Source organism: Schistocerca serialis, chromosome 3 (genome assembly GCF_023864345.2).
Source record: "Schistocerca serialis cubense isolate TAMUIC-IGC-003099 chromosome 3, iqSchSeri2.2, whole genome shotgun sequence".
NCBI lineage: Eukaryota > Metazoa > Arthropoda > Insecta > Orthoptera > Acrididae > Schistocerca > Schistocerca serialis.
The window spans coordinates 814,289,098-814,314,253 of NC_064640.1; the positions used below are offsets into that span (position 1 = coordinate 814,289,098).

Genomic DNA, 25,156 nt, shown 5'->3' on the forward strand with positions numbered 1-25,156 from the left:
AAGACAAGACGCTGGACACAGTAAGGTTAAAGACAACGTGTATAACAGAATGCGATTTCTTGCGGTACATATCTAACATACTCATGTTCAGAAAAAATAGAACACCTGAATGACTAGAGATAGGACGTTCATATACACAGCACATGTGCATTACTGTGTTCTACAGAAATGATTAGCATTTGGTCCATGTCGGCCCGCGGGTTTAAGGTCAACATCGATATCGCGGCGCAGTACCACCCAACGTAAAATGTGCCTGCACCTCTCGTTGTCGCTATGAACCGAAGGTAATGGATCAGTGCGACTTGAGCAGACGTGCATGATGCCTCGGAGACGCATGCACGTTCAGTAAGTTTGAAACGGGTCGCATTATTGGCATGAGAGAATGTGATGAATACACCCGGAAAATTACTGCTCGTGTTTTGGAAGTGCAACGGGAGTGTGCAGAATGGTTAACAGAAGGCGGTAGAACACGACGAGATACGTCAGGTCGCACAGCCCAGACCCCCCCCCCCCCACCTGCCCCGAGAAGATCGACATCTTATCATAATGGTATTGCAGGACAGATCTAAGTCCTCCTCGGTTCTGGCACAACAGTGTAACACATCGTATACCATCAGGAGCGACAGTCCGACGCCGTTTATGACGGTACGGGTTACGTGCGCGTCGTCCACTTCGCCACCTACCTTTGAAGAATGTGCAAAAACGTGATAGACGGCAGTGGTACGTGGAACGACGTCAGTGTGGACAGGAGTGGCTTCAGATAGTGTTTTCGGACGAATCCAGGTTCTGTTTGTTTGAAAATGATCGCCACATTTTGGTTAGCCGCAGACAGGGGAGCGTCATCACAGTATTCGCCCAAGACATACAGCGCCAACTCTGAAAAGGGATACCGACGACCCACATGACGCTACTGCGGTCGTACCTGTCTGAACGAAACTTCCGCGTGAGGGCTGACGACGGTACGTCCACAGACCGGAGATACGTGCAGGGGTGTCGCAGGGGTCGGTCCTCGGCCCCTCGCTGTACTCCCTCTACACTGCCGACGCCCCGAAAGTGGCAGGAGTCGAACTGACGCAGTATGCTGATGATACAGCCCTGTTCACTTGCAGCATGAACGCCCAACTGCTGAGAAACCGCCTCCAACGCGGGTGCGACGCCTTGGGCTCGTGGGCAACAAAGTGGCGGCTGAAATTCAACGCCATGAAGAGCCAGGCAGTTGTCTTCACCCGAAGACTTCTGCCGCCAGGGCTTACGCCAGTCGAAAACTTGGGAGTACCTATCCCATGGAGTGGGACGGCGAAATACCTAGGGGTTACCCTAGACCGCAGGCTCACCTGGAAGCATCACATCCGTGATGTGAAAGGGAGAGCAATTGGACGCCTTCGCGCCCTGTATCCTCTGCTAAACCCGCAGTCGTCATTTCCACCGCAACACGGCATTACGCTGTACCTAACATTGGTTCGCCCACTGTTAGAGTATACGGCCGTGGTCTGTGGGAAAGCCGCAGATGCTCACAGTGAGACTCAGCAGCGGATACAGAACCGCGCCCTGAAGACTGCTATGCATCTTCCGAGGCGCTTCTCGACGCGCCAACTCCACGAGGACACCGGGATCCTGCCTCTCCGAGACAGACTTCGCGCCATCGCCAGGAAGTTCTACGAGAAAGCGGGACACTCCCACAACCGGCTCATCTGTGGACTGGGCCAACAACATCATCACAGGCCAACCACACGTTGGCCTGACCTGCTGAGGGATGAAGTTTTACTAATCCCCCACCAGAGTGTGTCTTTCTCTTTTTCAGGTTACACAGCTAGAACCAATCAACAAGAGTGGTAATATATTTTCCTCCCTTTTATGAGGTGCATTCAAGTTCTAAGGCCTCCGATTTTTTTCCTCCAGACTGGAAAGAGATAGAAACATACGCATTGTTTTAAAATGAGGCCGTGTTCATTGTCAATACGTCCCAGAGATGGCAGCACCGTACGGCAGATGGAACTTTACCACCAGTGGCGAGAATGAGAACTGTTTTAAATACTTAAAATGGCGACGTTTTCCTTACTTGAACAGCCTGCAATCATTCGTTTTCTGAATTTGCGTGGTGTGAAACCAATTGAAATTCACCAACAGTTGAAGGAGACATGAGGTGATGGAGTTGTGGATGTGTCGAAAGTGCGTTCGTGGGTGCGACAGTTTAATGAAGGCAGAACATCGTGTGACAACAAACCGAAACAACCTCGGGCTCGCACAAGCCGGTCTGACGACATGATCGAGAAAGTGGAGAGAATTGTTTTGGGGGATCGCCGAATGACTATTGAACAGATCGCCTCCAGAGTCGGCATTTCTGTGGGTTCTGTGCACACAATCCTGCATGACGACCTGAAAATGCGAAAAGTGTCATCCAGGTGGGTGCCACAAATGCTGACGGACAACCACATGGCTGCCCATGTGGCTTGTTGCCAAGCAGTGTTGACGCACAACGACAGCATGAATGGGACTTTCTTTTCGTCGATTGTGACAATGGATGAGACGTGGATGCCATTTTTCAATCCAGAAACAAAGCGCCAGTCAGCTCAATGGAAGCACACAGATTCACCGCCACCAAAAAAATTTCGGGTAACCGCCAGTGCTGAAAAAATGATGGTGTCCATGTTCTGGGACAGCGAGGGTGTAATCCTTACCAATTGCGTTCCAAAGTGCACTACGGTAACAGGTGCATCCTACGAAAATGTTTTGAAGAACAAACTCCTTCCTGCACTGCAACTAAAACGTCCGGGAAGGGCTGTGCATGTGCTGTTTCACCAAGACAACGCACCCGCACATCGAGCTAACGTTACGCAACAGTTTCTTCGTGATAACAACTTTGAAGTGATTCCTTATGCTCCCTACTCATCTGACCTGGCTCCTAGTGACTTTTGGCTTTTTCCAACAATGAAAGACACTCTCCGTGGCCGCACATTCACCAGCCGTGCTTCTATTGCCTCAGCGATTTTCCAGTGGTCAAAACAGACTCCTAAAGAAGCCTTCGCCGCTGCCATGGAATCATGGCGTCAACGTTGTGAAAAATGTGTACGTCTGCAGGGCGATTACGTCGAGAAGTAACGCCAGTTTCATCGATTTCGGGTGAGTAGTTAATTAGAAAAAAAATCGGAGGCCTTAGAACTTGAATGCACCTCGTACAGGAACCGCAGGAATGACAAATTTTGTCCAAACTGGACCACCTCGAGCCAAGGATAGACTCGTCTTTTCAGCGTCAACAGCGCCAACTCGAGGCCTTATGGTATGGGCTGCTATTGGGTACATCCACAGATCACAGTTGGTGCGTGTCCAGGGTGCTGTGACCAATGTGCCCTACGTTAATGACATCCTGTGACACGTAGCCATTCCCTTTCTGCACAACACCCCAGACGCCATTTTTCAGCAAGACAATGCACGACCACATATTGCTGTACAAACACGCCCCTTCTTGGTGTCACAGGACGTCAGCCTTTTTCCCTGGCCCGTCAGATCACCAGACTTGTCGCCAATCGAAAATGTGTGGGGTATAGTGAAACGACGGGTGCAGCGCTGTGAGCCAATGCCGACCATCACAGACGAACTTTGGAATCAGGTGTATGCAGCGTGGATGGCTATACTACATTCGCACCTGATACGCGTTGACGCCATCGCCCATGGAACAAGTTATCAGGGCCCATGGCAGACCCTGTGCCTACGAGGCAACAGGACAAATGCTGAACGGAGGTGACTGAAATGTTAATCATTTCTACAGAACATACTAATGCACATGTCCTATGAATACGAATATTCTATCTCTTGTCGTTCAAGGTGTTACGTTTTTTTTCTGAACATAAGTGCATCTGTTACTAGCACGTGGAGGAGTAGAAAACAATACACATACTAGATCAGACTAACATTCACTACATTTCTTCCGTCGACCTCTTCAATTGTGCGCTTGTATTATTTCATTCTTTCTATACACGAAAGACGTCTGTCCTCTTTGCTACAACCCATCGCTTTGTGAGATACTTTCGACCAATAAAAGTTAAGAGAAAAGCTTAAATCCTTAGCGAACTCACTGTAGAAGCTAAAAAGTATTTCAATAGGGACTGGCGCCATACTCGATTCCTATAGTTGCAATACCGTATGTGTTAACTTCACTGCCATCCACTGGTAAGTAAATATGATGATATAACGATGATAATGAGCTGTAAGCTCTCGTCTTTCATTTTCATTTATTTCGGCATTAGACTGATTAATGAGCTACTGGATGGAATCTATAGAAACCCTGAAAGATTTTACATGGGACTAGGAATTTTTAGAAACCTCCGAAACACATTTTGCTATGGAACTACTAAGACAATTGTAGGCCTTACGCAAGGTTTTTTACTGTACTACTAATGTATTACTGTCAGTCTAACTACATTCAAAATATAATATCTTACAGTGCTCTGCAGAGTCATTTATAATGAAATAAAATTCCTCGAATACTCGCTTCTACTGTAGGTTAACGACAACTACGCCAGATATCCTAGAATGCAATGGTAGTGAGATTCAGGGCACTGCACGAAATAGGGCCTTATGTAACTCACCCTGCTGCAGTGTACTATGAACATTTTTACTGGAGACAGTTGTAAAACCCTAATTGCAGTACGAATCACATTTGCTCTGATGTATAGAACAAAAATGGCATCTACGATCATTCGCGTTAACAGCACGCGATGTACAGGAAGATCGACATAATTCCACAGGAACAGTGACTAGTGAATTATGCAACTGGGCGCTGTTCGTGTGTTAGAAACGGTGCTTTATTCAAACCAAGAACAAAGAGATGAACTGTTGATGTAAGGTCGTGAAAGTGGCAATTACCGTGAAGTAGCACACCTGCAACGGGAATACATTCCGTACAGACAGCAACGGTGGTGCAGGATATTTGGAGCACGGCGTCGCCACGAGTATGTTACGACATACGGACAATAATCAAGGTACAAATACACGACAATTGGCCCTGAAATAAATGATAATTACGTGACTGTCTGGTGAATTTTACATGACTATACGTTGTTGAACAGACAAACGTAGGTACAAGTAAGGTAACTGCGAAAAAACCATGGGTAACAGAAGAAATACTTCAGCTGATCGATGAAAGAAGCAAATACAAAAATGTTCAGGGAAATTTAGGAATACAGAAATACAGGTCACTTAGGAATGGAATTAATAGAAAGTACAGGGAAGCTATAGCGAAATGGCGCAGGAAAAATGTGAAGAAATCGAAAAGAAATGATTGTAGGAAGGACTGACTCAGCATTTAGAAAAGTCAAAACAACCTTCTGTGAAATTAGAAACGAGGGAGGTAACGTTACGAGTGTAATGGGAATTCCACTGTTGGAAATGCCGTGTGGCTAGGGCCTCCCGTCGGGTAGACCGTCCGCCTGGTGCAAGACTTTCGAGTTGACGCCACTTCGGCGACTTGCGTGTCGATGGGGATGAAATGACGATGAGAAGGACAACACAACACCCAGTCCCTGAGCGGAGAAAATCTCCGACCCAGCCAGGAATCGAACCCGGGCCGGTAGGTATGACATTCCGTCACGCTGACCACTCAGCTACCAGGGGCGGACATTCCACTGTTAAATGCAGGAGAGAGGGCGGCTGGGTGGAAAAATTACATTGAAGGCCTCTATGAGGGAGAGAACAAGTCTAATGACGTGACAGAAGTGGAAACAAGAACTGACAGGAAAGAGGTAAGGGATCCAGTATTAGAATCGGAATTTAAAAGAGCTTTGGACGACTTAAGATCAAATACTACATAGGGGATAGGTAACATTACATCCGAATTTCTGAAATCATTAGGGAAAGTGGCAACAAAACGACTATTCAAGTTAGTGTGCAGAATGTATGAGACCGATGATATACCACCAGAATTTCAGAAAAACATCATCCACACAATTCCGAAGATAGCAAGAGACGACAAGAGCGAGAATTATCGCACAATCAGCTTAACAGCTCATGCATCCAAGCTGCTGACAAGAATAGTATACAGAAGAATGGAAAAGATAATTGAGGTTCTATTACATGACGATTAGTTTGGCTTTAGGAAAGGTAAACGCATCAAAGACGCACTTCTAACTACGCGGTTGATAATGGAAGCAAGACTGAAGATAAATCAAGACATATCAATACGATTTATCGACCTGGAAGCAGCATCCGACCATGTCAAATGGTAGAAGATGTTCGAAATTCTGAGAAAAATAGAGGTACGCTGTAGGGAAAGACGGGTAATATACAATATGTTTAAGAACCAAAAAGGAAGAATAAGACTGGAAGACCACGAACGAAGTGCTTGGATTAAAAAGGGTATAAGACAGGGATGTAGTCTTTCACCCCTATTGTTCAAACTACACATCGAAGCAGTAATGACGGAAATAAAAGAAAGGTTTAAGAGTGCGATTAAGATTCAAGGTGAAAGGGTTTCAGTGATAAGATTCGCTGATGATATTGCAATCAACAGTGAAAGTGAAGGAGAGTCACAGGATCTATTGAATTGAATGGGCAGTCTAATGAGTACAGACTATGGACTGAGAGTAAATCGAAAAAAGACCGAAGTAATGAGAAGTAGCAGAAATGAGAACATCGAGAAACTTAACATCTGAATTGAGGATCACGGAGTAGATGGTAGATGAAGTTAAGGAATTCTGCTACGTAGGCAGCAAAATAACCCATGATGGACGGAGGAAGGACATAAAAGGCAGACAAGCATTGGCGAAAATGGCATTCCTGTCCGAGAGAAGTCTGATAGTATCTGACATAGGTCTTAATTTGAGGAATAAATTTCTGAGAATGTACAGCATTGTATGGTAATGAAACAAGGACTGTGGGAAAACCGGAACAGAAGAGAACCGAAGCATTTACGATGAGGTGCTACAGACGGTTGTTGAAAATTAGGTGGACTGCTAAGGTAAGGAATGAGGAGATTCCGCGCAAAATCGGAGAGCAAAGGAATATGTGGAAAACACTGATAAGGAGAAGGGACAGGATGATAGAACATCTGTTAAGACATCAGAGAATAACTTCCATGGTTGTAGAGGGAACTGTAGAGGGTAAAAACTCTAGGGGAATACAGAGATTGGAATACATCCAGCAAATAATTGAGAACGCAGGTTGCAAGTGCTACTCTGTGATGAAAAGGCTTGCACAGGAGAAGAGTTCGTGGCGGGCCGTATCAAAACAGTCTGAAGAATGATGACTCAAAAAATGTTTTAAAAAATCCTGCAATACAACCAACAAAGAGCCCAGGGCAAAATTCTACCGGTAGTTTCTTTCCGAGCCACTATAGTGACATTTGCGTCGTTCGTTTTGTTCACCACCGGGGCCACATTTCGACGAGGTAGCACCTTAAAATCCCGTAACACTCAAACTTGAGCAATATGTACAGGTTAAACTATCACTACGAAAACACAGAAAGTACACGCACTAAGACAAATCAGTAGTTACCGAATGTTACGAAGAGCGTAGGCAAGATATGTACTCTCAGTAAGTCTCACATTATGCAGGGAAAATCCATGTTTTAACATCAGTGTGTCCAGTGTGCGATTTGCAGGGGGAGATGGGGGGATTTCCCCCCCCCCCCCCCCCCCCCTCTGCATCAGGCCATCCCCTCCTCTGGTTTTAGTTTATGCATCCCAACCTGGGATGTTTATTTCCCACGCACTGGAGTAAAACTTTACATATAATTTAAATTTGTGGAACCGAACACTGAAAGTTTACTATTAATTCTATTAATATGATTACTTATTAATTTTGAAAAAGTGTTATGTAGTAGTTAAGCATTTCAAAACATTTAGAACTAAATGACAAGACGACGCACGCCATATTTCCGTAGCATGCCACAATGTTGCAAGACGTCGCCAGGTCTGTATTGTATGGTGGATGTGATGTGTTGCGTACGAAACTAAGACCTGCAATCAGATCCAAATGTCGTGGAAAACTGTGAAGAGGTGCCATCCTGCAGCAAGATAACGCTCGCCCACATTCTGCCAAACGGACAGCCGACGCAATAAAGGAGTTGAGATTCGAGGTGCTGGAACATCCACAATACAGTCCAGACCTGGCTCCAAGCGATTTTCACATGTTTGGACCCTTAACGGAAGCACTACAAGGAAGAAGATTTGAAAGTGATGAAGACGTCATTGCTGCGGTGCAAAATTGGTTACAGATGCAACCGATAAACGTATTTTCTGATGAAATAAAAAAACTCGTAAAACGTCGGGAAAGCTGCATTGAAGTCCAGGGAGGTTACGTAGAAAAATAACGCATGTTTCAGTTTTCTATCATCAGAATAAGTACAGCTTTTCACAAATGTGCCTTTACTTTTTGAGTTCCCCTCGTATACCTGTATGTAGATGATTTTGTAAATAAGCTTTACCTATAATGTACTTTTAAAGATATAACAAGGGATGGCTTTTCTGATAGTGCAGACGCGTGAATAGTGAGTTTCGGCATTAACATCTGTTTGTAATTAACTGTTTAACCATGGGTAACGCCACGGTCCAAGCTAGTAACATATATAATTATACTAACCCCCTAAGACATTCCCCCCACTGGTAAAAGCACAAATCGCGCACTGAGTGTGTCCGCCAACTGCTTAGTTCTGGCAGATTAGCTAATCATCGATTATGCAAGTCATTTAGGGACGTAAACAGGTAGGTCTAAAAAACTGCCACGTCGGTTATGAATTGTCCTCCTTCGTAGCTGAGTTGGCAGCGAGGCTGATTTGTCATGCGTATGACCCGGATACGGCCCTGTAACCGGTATTGCCAGAGATTTTGTTTGGTGCGAGGAGTGGAACGAAGTCCGTTAAGGCTCGTGATTACAACTGAAAGCTACTTGAATAAGAAGTAGCGGCTCCAAGATCTGCAAAGCCGACAATGGCCGGGACAGCTGCGTGCTTACCCAACGCCTCTCCATACCACATCCGAAGGACGCCATCGGCTGAAGATCACGTGGAGCTCGGTCGGTTCTGACTGACCCGTCTGAGGCCAAAACGACGCAGCTTGAGCTGTAAATTTCACCGTCTTAATAACCCATTTGTCGATGAGACGCAAAGCCTTCTTTATAGCATTTCGTACCTCAATTGGTAAAAACAGAACCCTTACAGAATGACTCTGTTTTCCGAGTTTCTGTCTGTCTGTCTGTACGACTGAAAGGAGCCATTTTTCTCAGGAACGAGCATACGTTTCAAGTTGAAATTTACGCTACATACTAAGACCTTCGGGCCCTTGCCAGTGAAAATATTCAAGCTTCCAAGTCAATGCAATCAAATGATTTATGCCCCAAATTTTGATACAAACTCGCCCATCAAAACCTATAGGATACTTTCCATTGACCTGAACCACGAAGTGTGGCAAGAAGCAAGGTTTAACAGTACAAGTAAAGGAAAAAACCAGCTAAATTGTTAATTTGTAATTAAATCACACGAAAAAATATTTTTACCATTTTTGTTCGTTTGTCTGTCTGTCAAGACCCTTTTTTCATCAGGAACGAATAGGCGTATCAATTTAAGATTTATGTCACATTCTAAAATATGCAGTCCCTTGGCGGAGTAAAACATTTAAACACCTAAGCCGATGTAATCAAAAGATACGGCTATTCGTGACACATTTTGATACTCGCAAACTCACTCATTAAAACCTATAGAGTAGATCCCGTTGACCTGCAATCGTGAAATTTGGCAGTAAGCAAGGTTTCACAGTGCAAGTGAAGGAAAAAATTCGAAAATTGTCAATTTGTTATTATAAGACACGAAAATGACAAAAAATGGTTCAAATGGCTCTGAGCACTATGGGACTCAACTTCTGAGGTCATTAGTCCCCTAGAACTTAGAACTAGTTAAACCTAACTAACCTAAAGACATCACAAACAGCCATGCCCGAGGCAGGATTCGAACCTGCGACCGTAGCAGTCTTGCGGTTCCAGACTGCAGCGCCTTTAACCGCACGGCCACTTCGGCCGGCACGAAAATGACACATTTTTGCGAATTGTTTTCCGACTTTCCATCCCTCTGTCAAAACCCCTTTTTCTCATGAAGTTTGACGTATCACGTTGAAATTTGTCATTTGGCGGTGTCAAAAATATAAGATTCTAAGTCAACGAAATTAAAAGTTACGACCATTTATGACACATATTTTAACACTCGCAAACTCGCTCATCAAAACCTAAAGTGTTCTTCCCGTTGGCCTACAATCATTAAATCTGGCAAGGAGTAAGGTTTCAAAGTACAAGTAAAAAATCCGAAAATTCTTAAATTGTAATTAAATGCCCTAAAAAAACCTTTTTGCCGTTAGAACTTACATTCCATTCATCATCCTTCAGAAACGTGACGGAAAACTATTACTGCATGCAAACGTAAAATGTAAGTTGTAGTCGTTTTAGCAAGTAAATAAAAACACGTTATTAAATCTTCTCTCTCTACATATACAAACTGAAGTCCCCAACTCGCTTCTTTTTGTATGTCCGAGCTAGCCTCAGGAATTACTGCAAAGATTTTGATACTGTCTTGCTATTACCAGGACGATATCTTGCCATTGTCGATATCAATAATAGGAAGGAGAAATGGTCGAGATTCTCGAGTCCCAGGATGGATGAACTGTCTATTCTTTCTTTCGCTTGTGCCTTTTTCCCGCAGGGATGCAGGGTCGGCATGGTTAATCGGATTTGGCAATGTTAGATTAAGAGGTGGCCGGATGCCCTTCCTACCACCCCGTACCCCTCGGGACGGAATTAGTGTACCCCAAATGTCTGCAACTAGTGTAATCAATGGAATAATGCGAAAGTGTTCAGGTGTCTGCGAGCCACGTAACTGAGACGGGACATGAGGACCAGACCGGTATTCACCTAGGGGGATGTGGAAAACCGCCTAAAAACCACATCCAGGCTGGCCGGCACACCGGCCGTCGTCGGTAATCCCCCGGGCGGATTCGATCCGTGGCCGGCGCGCCTACCGGAGTCCACAAAGCTAACGTGGCGGGTCAATGGATGAACTGTCTATATACATCATTAAATTTTTACAGAGCCCTCAGTGCGCGAGTCCTACTCACACTTGTCCAATTTTTATTTTTCATTTTTGTAAATTGTAAAACATATTGAGAAAACAGTAATTTAATCGTTTTGGTATTATACCCCTTACAGCCTAAGTTACTGCGCATCGTACACCAATGTAGCAAAAAAAAGTTACATTAATATCAATACTATCTCCGTGACAGACGGAGAACTTTACACTTCGCTTTCATACCCAGAAATGAGTTTGTTACGTGTGCACTGGCTGCCAATATATAGTGAGACAGCACCAGCTCAGAATATGGTCATGCATGAGGAATCTCTCCTGTCCTTAGTATACAGAGGCTGGATGAAAATATGGAAACACCTCGAGAAACGCACGCTTGAACAAATGCAGATGATAACCAAGTCTGCAGGTTGTGCTGTTGTATTTGACAATGAACGGCACCTATGCAATGCCCTCAATACACTACAAGTGTCATTCGTGTTCAGAACAGTTTTCTGTGTCTGTGAGTGCATTACGTCGGAGCTAAGGGAATTCGAATGTAGGAATATTGTTGGAACTCTAATGATGGGTGCTTCCGTAAGCAAGGCACCCGAGGTGTTTGAGGTTTCAAGAGGCATCATGATGCAGATTTACACCGCAGCGGAGAAACGTCACCCAATGAGTCACAACGCTGGCGAAAGTTTGTCCTGAGTGATCGTGACAGAAGGTCATTGAAGAGGATTGTGACGACAGATATAAGAGGAAGACAGCTGCAAATTTTTCTATCCTGCGTCGCGTAGGTAGAGTGATGATCGTCACTTGCTCCAGTGACCACAAAGAAACGAACACGCGTTCCTATACGTCCGCAATAGACTGAATTAACGAAGTGAACGTAGCACTAGCAAGTCCGGGACGTAGCGAAGACAACGACTAGTTCTTTTTTTGTTTTTTTTCCTTTATTGAGATTCGATTCCCCCAGGAGGGGGCGGACTGGCAGCAGCTTAGTACGCCGCTCTTCAGCCTACAGAATTTGTTTTAAAAAATGAAGATAATAAATAATAAAAGCAGGCGATAAAATCGGTGACTTAAATGGTAAAATGGCGGAAAATTGTGGAACTTAAAACATAAAACAAAGGGTCGGTGATGCGAATAAAATACACAGGAAGTAGGTAGCTAACATAATATACAGACGATTAAAAAACACGGCGACAGTCTGGTTTCTGTTCGCAAGAAAAAATGGTTCAAATGTCTCTGGGCACTATGGGAATTAACATCTGAGGTCATCAGTTCCCTAGAACTTAGAACTACTTAAACCTAACTAACCTAAGGACACACACATCCATGCCCGAGGCAGGATTCGAACCTGCGACCGTAGTGGGGGAGATGGACGACTAGAGACAGAACGTTCATATATACAGGACATGTACATTAATAAGTGTGTTCTGCAGGAACGTTTAGCATTTCAGTCACCTCACTTCCTGTAACTTGTTCCATGCGTGACGACATCGACATGTATAAGGCACGAATGGCGTCCTGTGGTATAACCATCCATGCTGCATTCACCTCGTACGGTTCACACATAGGTCTACGAGGCATCCTGCTCGTCTGTTCAAGCACACTGATTGCCTTCGGTGTGTAACGACAACGAGCTCCGCAGGCACATTTTACCGGTAGATGGTGATGCGCCGTGATTAGCTGTTGACCTTGAACCCACACGCCGACATGGTTCAAATTTCTGCATTTCTGCAGAACGTACTATGTACATATCTTGTGAGTATGAATGTCCTATCTTTATTCGTTCAAGGTGTTCTGTTTTTTCTGAACATGAGTGTACAACAGCCAGACCAGTAACCACTCGAGACTGGAAAAGAAACTCAGTCACATTGGCTGTGCAACGGCGCGATACTAACAACTACAAAGTACAGCAAGCTATGAGATGCGCCGTCAGCCAGGGCCACAGGCTCAGTGGCAGACAGTCGCGACACGTGATATGCATACCTCGGCGGGCGCTCCCCTTATACGACGGCGGCCCGCAGTCGCCGCTCGCAGCCTTAGTGCCTCCGACATAGCCACGTCCTTGCTAGGCAGGGAATCTGAGGGTTGGGTTGGGTTATTTGGGGAAGGAGACCAGACAGCGAGGTCATCGGTCTCATCGGATTAGGGAAGCAAGTTGGCCGTGCCCTTTGAAAGGTAACATCCCGGCATTTGCCTGGAGCGATTTAGGGAAATCACGGAAAACCTAAATCGGGATGGCCGGACGCGGGACTGAACCGACGTCCTCCCGAATGCAAGTCCAATGTCTAACCACTGCGCCACCTCGCTCGGTCAGGGAATCTGAATGAGTGTCGCATACAAAACAAATGATACTGCAGAACTGAATGTCGCACTCGCGAACCCTATCAGCACAAAACACGAAGGGAGCTCCAAAGGCTGGGAATTGCAGAGCTAGCTGGAATATCAAAACAACTCATCAGTGATGCAAATTCCCTTTGCAGGAAAATGCGGTGCCGAAGCCTGAAAACGTGGACCATTGAGCAACGGAAGAATGTCATTTGGTCGGGGTTCAAAAAATGGTTCAAATGGCTCTGAGCACTATGAGACTTAACATCTGTGGTCATCAGTCCCCTAGAACTTAGAACTACTTAAACCTAACTAACCTAAGGACATCACACACATCCATGCCCGAGGCAGGATTCGAACCTGCGACCGTAGCAGTCGCGCGGTTCCAGAATGAAGTGCCTAAAACCGCTCAGACACTGATGCCGGCATTTCCGAGTTTACGCTCCAAGAGTGAAACATGGCGGTATTCTATTAGGGCAGTCGCATCGTGGTACTCCATGAGACCCATGGTTACCCAGCAAGGTCGTATTTTGGCTGATCATGCCCATCCCATGGTACAATTTTTGTTCACCACTGGTGGTGATGGTGTTACGTCCAGCCTAGTCGTCAAATATGGAGTGTCTAGGAAACATGCTTTCTCAGATCGCTAGACAACATTCAAACAAATCGTATTAATGAGTTTTATTACAAAATGAAAAAAATTCAATACTTAATCTGGTGTTACACAGATGTGTCGTAAGATGTTGTGTACATAGTTCTGCGTAGTCTGCGCGTACACAACTTTCCCACTAGAGCGCGCCCCGCTAAGCACAAGAGTGCAGACACAGCGCTCGTCCGTCTCCGCACTACGAGATGGCGCTGCCATAGAGACGGACCAAGTTCTGCTTCCGCCGATCCGAGTATTAACATATAACGCAGCCAATGAGATTGCTGTTAACGTAGAACCTTTTCTCCTCGTGGATCACACTCGCGCAGTGATACATGGACACACGAGGTATTATAATGAGTGTACAGACCTCCGATTACTCAGTCTGCCTTTGTCTGCACCAGTCTGTACCAGTCTACATTTGTCTGTACCAGTCTATAGTCAAGTTTCAGTCTACGCCTAATAAGATTACCATATTCCTGTACATAGCCATGAAGATAAATGTATAGACACTTTTGTCAACTATCAGAGATATATGTGAGAATAAGATTAACGTACCAATACCACAGGAACTTAAGATTGTCAATTGTAAATAGAATCCAGAACCACATTAAGTAATTTTTAGGCTTGTTATTATTTTAATAAATGTGTGTGAAAAATAATCAAGTTCTGTTTAAAGTTTGTCCCCGTCAATACCACAGGAACTTAAGATTGTCAATTGTAAATAGCATCCATAACCTAGTTAAGTAATTTTTATGCTTGTTATTATTTTAATAAATGTGTGTGAAAATTAATCAAGTTCTGTTTAAAGTTGGTCACCGTCAATCTTCTACTCTAAGCGTGCAAGTGGCATTTCTATTGTCTGACCTAACGGCAGAAGATAAACACGCCACGATAAGACCATGAGACGTATTGCTGACACTCGCCTACTTCGTTAGAGCGACAAGCCAAATAATCTGATGGTGTGTGTACTGAAGGTCTTACAGTATGCACACCACACCAGCAAAGGGCGGCAGACAAAATAAGAAATCTCTTCAGTAGGCCTATAACAATTCCCAAATCCGTGTTACATAGACAGTTCAAGCGAGTGATTAGAGTTAACGCTTCTATAGCGTCTGTAGAACTGGGCAGCGACCATCCGAGCGCGGCTCTTATGTTCTCTTCATACAGGGGCCGCTGCTGTCGCGTTGTCGTCCTGGAGACGAGTCGGACAGCGTGCTATTGGCTAACGTCTTCTCACAGCCATCTCTCCTCTCTCGTTCCCGACTGGCGTGCCGGCTCCTGACTTTACGCCGTAACAGATGCCGTGTTCCAAGACGACAGCACCCCCTTCCACACTGCTCGCATCGTTTAGGACTGTTTTTGTGAACACGAGAATGAATTGTCGCATCCGCCCTGGCCACCATAGTCACCAGATCTGAATTTTTTTGAGTCTTTGTGGTCTACTTGAGAGAGGAAGGATCGTTATCGCTATCCACCTCGATCATCGTTAAGTGAACTTGCCATTATTTTCCAGGAAGAATGGTAAAAGATTCCCATGAAAACCACTCAGAACCTGTATTTAATTATTCCGAGAGGACTGGAAGACGTTCTTACAGCCAACGGTTTCATTCATCGTACATTACTGGCCATTAAAGTTGCAACACCAAGAAGAAATGCAGATGATAAACGGGTATTCATTGGACAAATACGTTATACTAGATCTGACATGTGATTACATTTTCACGCAATTTGGGTGCATAGATCCTGAGAAGTCAGTACCCAGAACAACCACCTCTGGCCGTAATAACGGCCTTGATACGCCTGGGCATTGAGTCAAACAGAGCTTTGGTTGGTTCAAATGGCTCTGAGCACTGTGGGACTTAACATCTATGGTCATCAGTCCCCTAGAACTTAGAACTACTTAAACCTAGCTAACCTAAGGACATCACACAACACCCAGTCATCACGAAACAGGACTTTGATGGTGTGTACAGGTACAACTGCCCATGCAGTTTCAACACGGTACCACAGTTCATCAAGAGTAGTGACTGGCGTATTGTGACAAGCCAGTTGCTCGGCCACCATTGACCAGACGTTTTCAGTTGGTGAGAGATCTGGAGAATGTGCTGGCTAGGGCAGCAGTCGAACATTTTCTGTATCCAGAAAGGCCCGTACAGGACCTGCAACATACGGTCGTGCGTTATACTGCTGAAATGTACGGTTTCGCAGGGATCGAATGACGGGTAGAGCCACGGGTCGTAACACATCTGAAATGTAACGTCCACCGTTCAAAGTGCCGTCAGTGCGAATAAGAGGTGACCGAGACGTGCAACCAATGGCGGCACCCCATACCATCACGCCGGGTGATACGCCAATGTGCGTTCACCGCGATGTCGCCAAACACGGATGCGACCATCATGATGCTGTAAACAGAACCTGGATTCATCCGAAAAAATGACGTTTTGCCATTCGTGCACCCAGGTTCGTCGTCGAGTACACCATCGCAGGCGCTCCTGTCTGTGATGCAGCGTCAAGGGTAACCGCAGCCACGGTCTCCGAGCTGATAGTCCATGCTGCTGCAAACGTCGTCGAACTGTTCGTGCAGATGGTTGTTGTCTTGTAAACGTCCCCATCTGGTGACTCGGGGATCGAGACGTGGCTGCACGATCCGTTACAGCCATGCGGATAAGATGCCTGTCATCTCGACTGCTAGTGATACGAGGCCGTTGGGATCCAGCACGGCGTTCCGTATTACCATCCTGGACCCTCCGATTCCATATTCTGCTAACAGTCAATGGATCTCGACCAACGCGAGCAGCAATGTCGCGATACGATAAACCGCAATCGCGATAGGCTACAATCCGACCTTTATCAAAGTCGGAAACGTGATGGTACGCATTTCCCCTCCTTACACGAGGCATCAAAACAACGTTTCACCAGGCAACGCCGGTCAACTGCTGTTTGTGTATGAGAAATCGGTCGGAAACTTTCCTCATGTCAGCACGTTGTAGGTGTCGCCACCGGCGCCTACCTTGTGTGAATGCTCTGATAAGCTAATCATTTGCATATCACAGCATCTTCTTCCTGTCGGTTAAATTTCGCGTCTGTAGAACGTCATCTTCGTGGTGTAGCAATTTTAATGGCCAGTAGTGTATTAGGCATATAAATGTGTTGTGTTTTTGTTGCCTCCATATTTTTGTCCACACCCTGTATTTTCCTTTAATCGTAATCGCCAATACAGCTTACACTCGGTCTGTGTTGCAGGCATCATGGCGTGCCCGCACGCCGTGACGGAGGACGGCTTCGAGATGCAACTGGGTGTCAACCATCTCGGCCACTTCCTCCTCACGTGCCTTTTGCTGCCCAGGCTGCGTGCGTCTGCTCCTGCCCGCATCGTCAACGTCTCCTCGCTGGCGCATTTAGGTTGGTGGCACTTTACCCTGCATAGTGAAGTGTGTCTTTCTGTCTGTCACTGTCCCGCAGTGAGAGTGGTGGGGACAGGGAAGTGCGACGGGAGAGAGTGAAAGTAGAGGGTATTGCACATGTTGTTGCCGTCGACTTCTGACCGTGGACTGATTACTTGAAGCTCTTCACGCTAATGACGTCCAAGTGCATGTAAATGTCAGCCCAAGAAAATCACGTCTGCCACGGTATGCACAAATTGAGATCTCTGTTTTTTGCCGAAGTGGGTAGAAAATTTAGATCTCAAACTGAAACGTTACGAGTCTCCGCTGATACTCGTATTGTATAGATCAGGGGTCCCCAACAAAATTTTCTCGAGGACCCCCTCATCGAGCATGATTGGTACCTTGTCATATCACAGTATCAAGTACCTAAAAAAGCCAAATTAAGAGTCTTCTTATACGTTTTCTATGTTTGGTACTTAGAAAAACATTGACATATTCATTACGGAAATAAAATTGAGCTTAAAACTTTTTCAATTTAGCCATCATTGTTATTGTTAAATTTTGTATTATTGCTCAGAATCTTTGTCTTCAAATCAAACTCCTTAAAAAAAATAGGGTATGAGCTGAAAATGACAGGAAAAAATTAAAACTAATTGTATTGGTCTTTCAAGTGTACTACACTTGAGATTGCATGAAGTAGACACGTGTGAAAAATAAGAAAATACTAATTTCATACAAGGTATTATTTATTTGAAAAAATACAGTTACAACAGAGTGCTCCATCAGTATACAGTTAGTTTTAATTTTCAGTTCTTAATGAGATGAGTTCAATCTGACCTTTGAGTCCGTTATTCCTGAAACATTAGGTTCCAAACTTGAAACTTTCACTCTGAAATCCGACCGCATGTCGAGCCGGTTCCTATATTTGTTTTTCATGAACGCTTTACAAACACTACTGTTTTAATACAGAATATTGAATATGTAAACAACACGTTCTGTGAAAGAACTGGCAATAAATTAACAATGGCCGATTGTCGTCTGAAATGCGAGTTTCTGTGTAAAGCGACTGTCAGTTGTCAACTGCAAAGAGGCAGCGCGCGCAATCTAATGGCATACAGCAGAGCTATTTGCCTCTATCTAATTCTAGTTTTGCGCTAGAGTGTGCTAGTGTCAGTTGGCTCTAGGAAGACGCTAGACGCAGAAGTTAGCGTTTGCTAAAGCTCTGCCCATGCAGGAAGCGGCCAAAACAAAAAATCTGCATACGAAATATATTTAATATATTTTTTATTCTAAATGCATCTTGCGGACCCCTCTGGCATGGCTCGCGGACCCCTAGGGGTCCGCTGACCATCTGTTTGGAACCGCTGGTATATATAGTTGATCAGTGAACATTTTCATAAAGCATTTGCATTTATATGCCTCTGACAGCACCTCGTTACCTTAAGAAAATGAAAACGATATCGGCATAGGATGAGAATGTAAACTGAGGCGAATAGACTAAGACTGTTTCCAGAAAATTTCTCTTTCACTTATACGCATTACAAAAGTATCGGGCCTGGTGGCCTAACAGTACATCATGTGCCTGGAAAACGAGAGGTCGAAGGGCCGAATTCCGTCCAGAAGATGGATATTTCACGCTACGTTTTATTCAGTCTTCACCTTCCCACGATGTAAAGAGTTACTAGGAACGGCATGTGGTACGGATCCTGTTTTCCCTTTACCTGGTTGGGTAACTGGGGTAAATTAGGGACACGCAAGTGGCCGAAGAGACGTCCAATTGGAAGTCTCGCATTTGGCCACTGAGCCACACCAAATTATTATTATCATTATTACACTAGAAAAGTAAAGCAATAATTAGTCTAGTTACTAGTCATGTATTATTACTACTATTACAATGCAGTTCAATTCAGAACAAATACACATAAATACAATATTGAGGTGCCTGTGTTCGTAGGATGTACGACGCAATGTTCTTCCGGACATGCATGCATATCCGAAGGAACAGGAAATGTGTTTGCAGTTGCTAATACAGGCAACCTTGACTGCAGAATGGAATGACGACATTGAAAATTTGTGCCGGACCGGAACTCGAACCCGTATTTGCCACTTGTCGTGAGCGGTTGCATTCACCATTTCGGCTATTCGTGCACGCTTCACGGTCGAAATCACACTTCCATATGTCGTCATCCATGTCTCATTAGCCTGTGTTCGTACATTTAACCGTAATTCTCGGACAAGAGAGACAGTTAATCGAAAGTCGCTACCCTGGTATCAGCGGATAAGTACGACATTGCAGTGCCCGTGTTTGTAAATAGTAGGCTGAATTCACTTGCCGTAGAACAAGTGCATAGAGCATGTGTAGACCAACGACGGACTTGCTGCCAGATAAAATAAAAAAAATGGCTCTGAGCACTATGGGACTTAACATCTGAGGTCATCAGTCCCCTAGAAATTAGAACTTCTTAAACCTAACTAACCTAAGGACATCACACACATCCATGCCCGAAGAAGGATTCGAACCTGCTACCGTAGCAGGCTGAAGCCTAGAACCGCTCGGCCACACCGGCCAGCGCTGCCAGATTAAGCTTGCAGGTCTAGAGAAAGATAATTTCACTTTTGCACTGAATGTAGAGGACAGGCTAAACTCAGAATCTCCAGCAGCTACTGCTGCCACCGTCTACATTCGCACTGCATGAGTGTGGTAAGAATGGGCCGTCACTGCCACCACTGTTTCAGTAAGGAAGCGATGTCATTCATCGCCCTACAGGAACCAACAGCACAGTTTCAACGCCTTGCAACCAGCTAGTTGCTTTCAAGATGCACTTCGGCGATCTTACTGGTGTTTGTACATACTTTCCCATGTTCTTTCTTCAACCATTAAAGACTCTTGCAGTCATTGGTCATATCTGCAATTTATTCTCATAATTACGCTTTACTCGTGCTCACCCATCTATGTCAAGATTTGTGTTTACGACTATAATTCTTTGTCCGCTTATTAAACGATCATTCATTTACATCAGTAGGTAACTGACATGTTAATGCTCTACGATAATAAATCTGATAACCATTTTGACCACCTATTTCTGTTATAGACAGATGAACTCCCCTTATTAATATCTCTATGTGCACGGTTTGGCAGCCATATTTTCATGCTTGATTCGGCCACTTCTATTAGAAAAATGGTTCAAATGGCTCTGAGCACTATGGGACTTAACATCTGAGGTCATAAGTCCCCTAGAATTTAGAGCTACTTAAACCTAACTAACATTAGGACATCACACACATCCATGCCCTGGGTAGGATTCGAACCTGAGTAGCGGTCGCGCGGTTCCAGACTGAAGCGCCTAGAACCGCTCGGCCACACCGGCCGGCTCATTATTAATCCTCCGTCTGAAACACAACACCTCTCTTGCAGCGATTGTCACTGGAGTTTGTTAAGCATTTGCATAACGTCCTGCGTTGACTAAACAGACCAGTGACAAAACGTGCTGATCTTCATAATATCTTATCCATCTCTTCTGTTAATCCTACACTGAAGCGCCGAAGAAACTTGTATAGGCACGCGTACTCAAACACAGAAATATGTAAACAGGCAGAATACGGCGCTGCGCACGTCAACCCCTATATAAGACAGTAAGTGTCTGGCGCAGTTGTTAGATCGGTTACTGCTGCTACAATGGCAGATTATCAAAATTTATGTGAGTTTGAACGTGGTGTTGTATTCGGCGCAAGAGCGATGGGACACAGGATCTCCGAGGTAGCGATGAAGTGGGAATTTTCCCGTACGATCATTTCACGAGTGTACCGTGAATATCAATTCGGTAAAACCTCAAATCTCCGACATCGCTGCGGCCAGAGAAAGATCCTGCCAGGACGGGACCAACGACGACTGAAGCGAATCGATCAACGTGACAGAAGTGCAACCCTTCCGCAGATTGCTGCAGATTTCATTGCTGGGCCATCAACAGGAGTCAGCGTGCGAAACAGTCAACGAAGCATCATCAACATGGGCCTTCGGAGCCAAAGGCCCATTCGTGTACCCTTGATGACTGCATGACAAAGCTTTACGCCTCGCCTGGGCCCGTCAACACTGACATTGGACTGTTGACGACTGGAAACATGTTGCGTGGTCGGATGAGTCTCGTTTGAAATTGTACCAAACAAATGGACTTATACGGGTATGGAGACAACCTCATGAATCTCCGGACCCTTCATGTCAGCAGAGGACTGTTCAAGCTAGTGGAGACTCCGTAATGGTGTGGGGCGTCTACAGTTGGGAGTGGTATGGGACCCCTGATACGTCTATTTACGACTCTGACAGGTGACACGTACGTAAGCATCCTGTTGACCACCTGCATCCTTTCATGTCCATTGTGCATTCCAATGGACTTGGGCAATTCCAGCAGGACAATGCGACACATCACACGTCTAGAATCGCTACAGAGTAACTCCAGGAACACTGTTCCGAGTTTAAACACTTCCGCTGGCCACCAAACTCTCCAGACATGAAGATTATTTGGCATATCTGGGATGCCTTGCAACGGGCTGTTCAGTAGAGATCTCCACCCCTCGTACTCTTCGATTTTATGGAAGTTCTGCACAATTCATGGTGTCAGTTCCCTCCAGCACTACTTCAGACACTAGTCAAGTCCACGCCACGTTCTCGCGGGGGCCCTACACGATATTAGGCAGGTGTACCAGTCTCTTTGGCTCTTCAGTATATTTAGTAAAGGTTCAAGACAGGTGAAAAATGCTCAAGAATCAGTAGCACAAATATTTTATAAGCAACTGCTTACGTGGATGAATTACATTTTTCTTACGTTATTCCAATGAGTCTCAGCGTGACATCTGCCTTTCCTGCTATCACTGTTACGTGGGCATTCAACTTTTGATAGCTCCATACTGGTTCTCCTAGGTATTTTATGGTTGTCACAACTTTAAGCGAGTTTTCATCAACAGTGTAATTGATCAGAAATGGATCTCTTCACCTAGTTTGGGTTATATCAAACTCTTTCAAAGCGAGCCTTTCAGTTATACAGGATTTTTCCGTGATGATGATTCGAAATTTCATGCATGACGGAGACAGTGAAATGTATCAGTGTGGAATAAGAAACCACGGTCCAGAAAGAACTGAGTCATTCTGAGAAGGTTCTGGCAGTGGAGTACGAGACCTTATCAATTAAATTTATTTATCTGTGTTGTAGCTAATACTGAAGGGTCGTCAAACCGTACCAAAATATGGACGTACATCGTGAAACATATGTACAGAAAACTGTAAATGCACTGCACATGACGTGATGAATGTACGCGGTTTCGACATGATAAAAGTCCCAGCTCGTCCTGTACATCTTGTTAGTAAACATCTGTGTCACACTTTCGCTGAAATATAGACAGAAAGAGGAGCCTTGTATAGTGGACAGCTCATCCTCCCGATCTGACTTCACTTGGTTTCTTCTTGTGGAGTCATGTCTAACGTCTTGTGTACGAGACGCTTGTCGAGACTGCGGAGGATCTCCTGGCAAGATGCCCTTAAGGCAATAGACCACATATAACGCAAGAAAACCAACCGATTTGCTCCACTTGCCTAAGCCGGAGAAAGAGTGTAATAGTCAAACTTTGATCCTGTGCTGTCGAACAGTTAGAGTGAAACGACCCTTCTGTTTTGTATACTAATGGTCACCTGCCCAACGACTATCCATAACACTTGACGCTATAGAACCCGAGGTATGAACCTTAGAAAAATCTCGTTTTTATGCGCGGCATTTTGCAACATACACTGAGATGACAAAAGGCATAAGATACCTCCTATCATCATGTAGGGCCTTCTTTTGCACGGCGTAGTGTAGCAGCTCGAAGTGACATGGACTCAACAAGTCGTTGGAAGTCCCCTGCAGAAATATTGAGCAAAACTGCCTCTATAGCAATAATTACAAAGTGAAACTTCCTGGCAGATTAAAGTTGTGTGGAGGACCGAGCCTCGATGTTGGGACCTTTGCCATTCGCGGGTAATTACTCTACCGATTGAGCTACCCGAGTACAACTCACCACTCCTCCTCGAAGCTTTACTTCCACAAAAGGTAAAGGTCCCGACTCCAAGTCTCGGACTGACACACAGTTTTAATCTCTCAGGAAGTTTCATATTAGCACATACTCGGTTGCAGAGTGAAAATTCATTCCTGAAGCAACACCCCAGGCTGCGGCGAAGCCATATCTCGGCGATATCCTTTCTTCCAGGAGTGCTACTCTTGCAGGGTTCGCAGGACAGGTTCTGTGAAGTTTTGGCGGTAGGAGATGAGGTGCTGGCGGAAGTAAAGCTGTGAGGACGGGTCCTGAGTCATGCTTGGGTAGCTCAGTCGGTAGATCATTTGTCCGCGAAAGGCAAAGGTCCCGAATTCGAGTCTCGGTCCGGCACACAGTTTCAAGCTGGCAGGAAATTCCATGTTTGTCTGGGAACGTGAAGTCCATGAATGGCTGCAAATGGTCTCCAATCAATGATCGGTTTAGCTGCACCAGAGGACCTAGTCCGTTCCATATAAACACAGGTCACATCATTCTGGGCCACCACCTAGTTGCACAGTGCCTTGTTGACAATTTGGGTCCATGTCTTCGTGGGGTATGCGCCACACTCGAACCCTACCGTTAGGTCCTATCAACTGAAATCGGGACTTATCTGACAAGGCCATGGTTTTTCCAGTCGTCTAGGGTCCAACCGATACGGTCACTAGTCCAGGAGAGGCGCTGCAGGCGATGTCGTGCTGCTATCCAAGGCTTTCGCATCGGTCGTCTGCTGCCGAAGCTCATTAACGCCACATTTCGGCGCACTGTCCTAAAAGAAACGTTCCTCGTACGTCCCACATTGATTTGCGCGGTTACTTCAGGCAGTGTTTCATGTCTGTTAGCTCTGACAACTCTACGCAAACGTCACTGCTATCGGTCATTAAGTGAAGGCTATCGGCCACTGAGTTGTCCGTTGTGAGAGATAATGCCTGAAATTCGGTATTCTCAGCACACCCTTGACATTGTGAACCACGGCAAAATGAATTCCCTAACGATTTCCGAAACTGAATGTCTCATGCATTTGGTTCCAACTACCATTACAAGTTCGAAGTCTGTTGATTCCCGTCGTCCGGTCATAATCACGTCGGAAAGCTTTTCACATAAATGACATGAGTAAAAATGAGAGCTCCGCCATTGAACTGGCTTTTTATAACTGGTGTACGCGATACTACCGCCATCTATGAATGTACATTTCGCTGTCCCATGAGTTTTGACACCTCTGTGTTCCAGATAGCGAAAGCTGTCGCATGCTTACCGATTTAAAATGCAAATGCCATTATTGCTGAAGGCAATTTACTCCATCTCAGCTGTAAATGTCTTTAAAGCGAATGTAGCACGTTCGAAAACGTAGTACTTACGTGAACGCATGTAGAGACATGGAACGCAGTAAAGGCTGGATAAAGATGAGGGAATGAAAAGTAAGATCGTAAGAATCCTAGTTTGTCCATACACTTAATGTGTTGTTCAGGAATCGGAAACAAAAATCTCATTTTTCGTATGCAAATCCTTGACAACAGACTACATCCCTTTACATGATCATCCGTATACAATCGACAAAGAAAATGATATATTAGCGTTAACGCCTGCATTATAGTTTGATGAGTGGAACAACGAGATAAAAACCAGAAACCTCGGATGACGGGGTAAAATTTTGGATATTGATTCCCACGTGTTCTAACGAAGTTGTGA

The 25,156-nt window shown here is 45.0% G+C and overlaps 1 protein-coding gene across 3 annotated transcripts in view; it reads left to right on the top strand.

The window, feature by feature from the left end:
* Positions 1 to 25,156, top strand: part of LOC126470676 (retinol dehydrogenase 13-like) — a 196,165-nt gene that overhangs the window by 99,288 nt on the left and 71,721 nt on the right. For all 3 annotated transcript variants that reach the window (XM_050098671.1, XM_050098674.1, XM_050098672.1), the window contains exon 4: positions 17,268 to 17,426. In XM_050098671.1, coding sequence (XP_049954628.1) covers positions 17,268 to 17,426 — 159 coding nt within the window. The remainder of the gene's footprint in view (positions 1 to 17,267; positions 17,427 to 25,156) is intronic.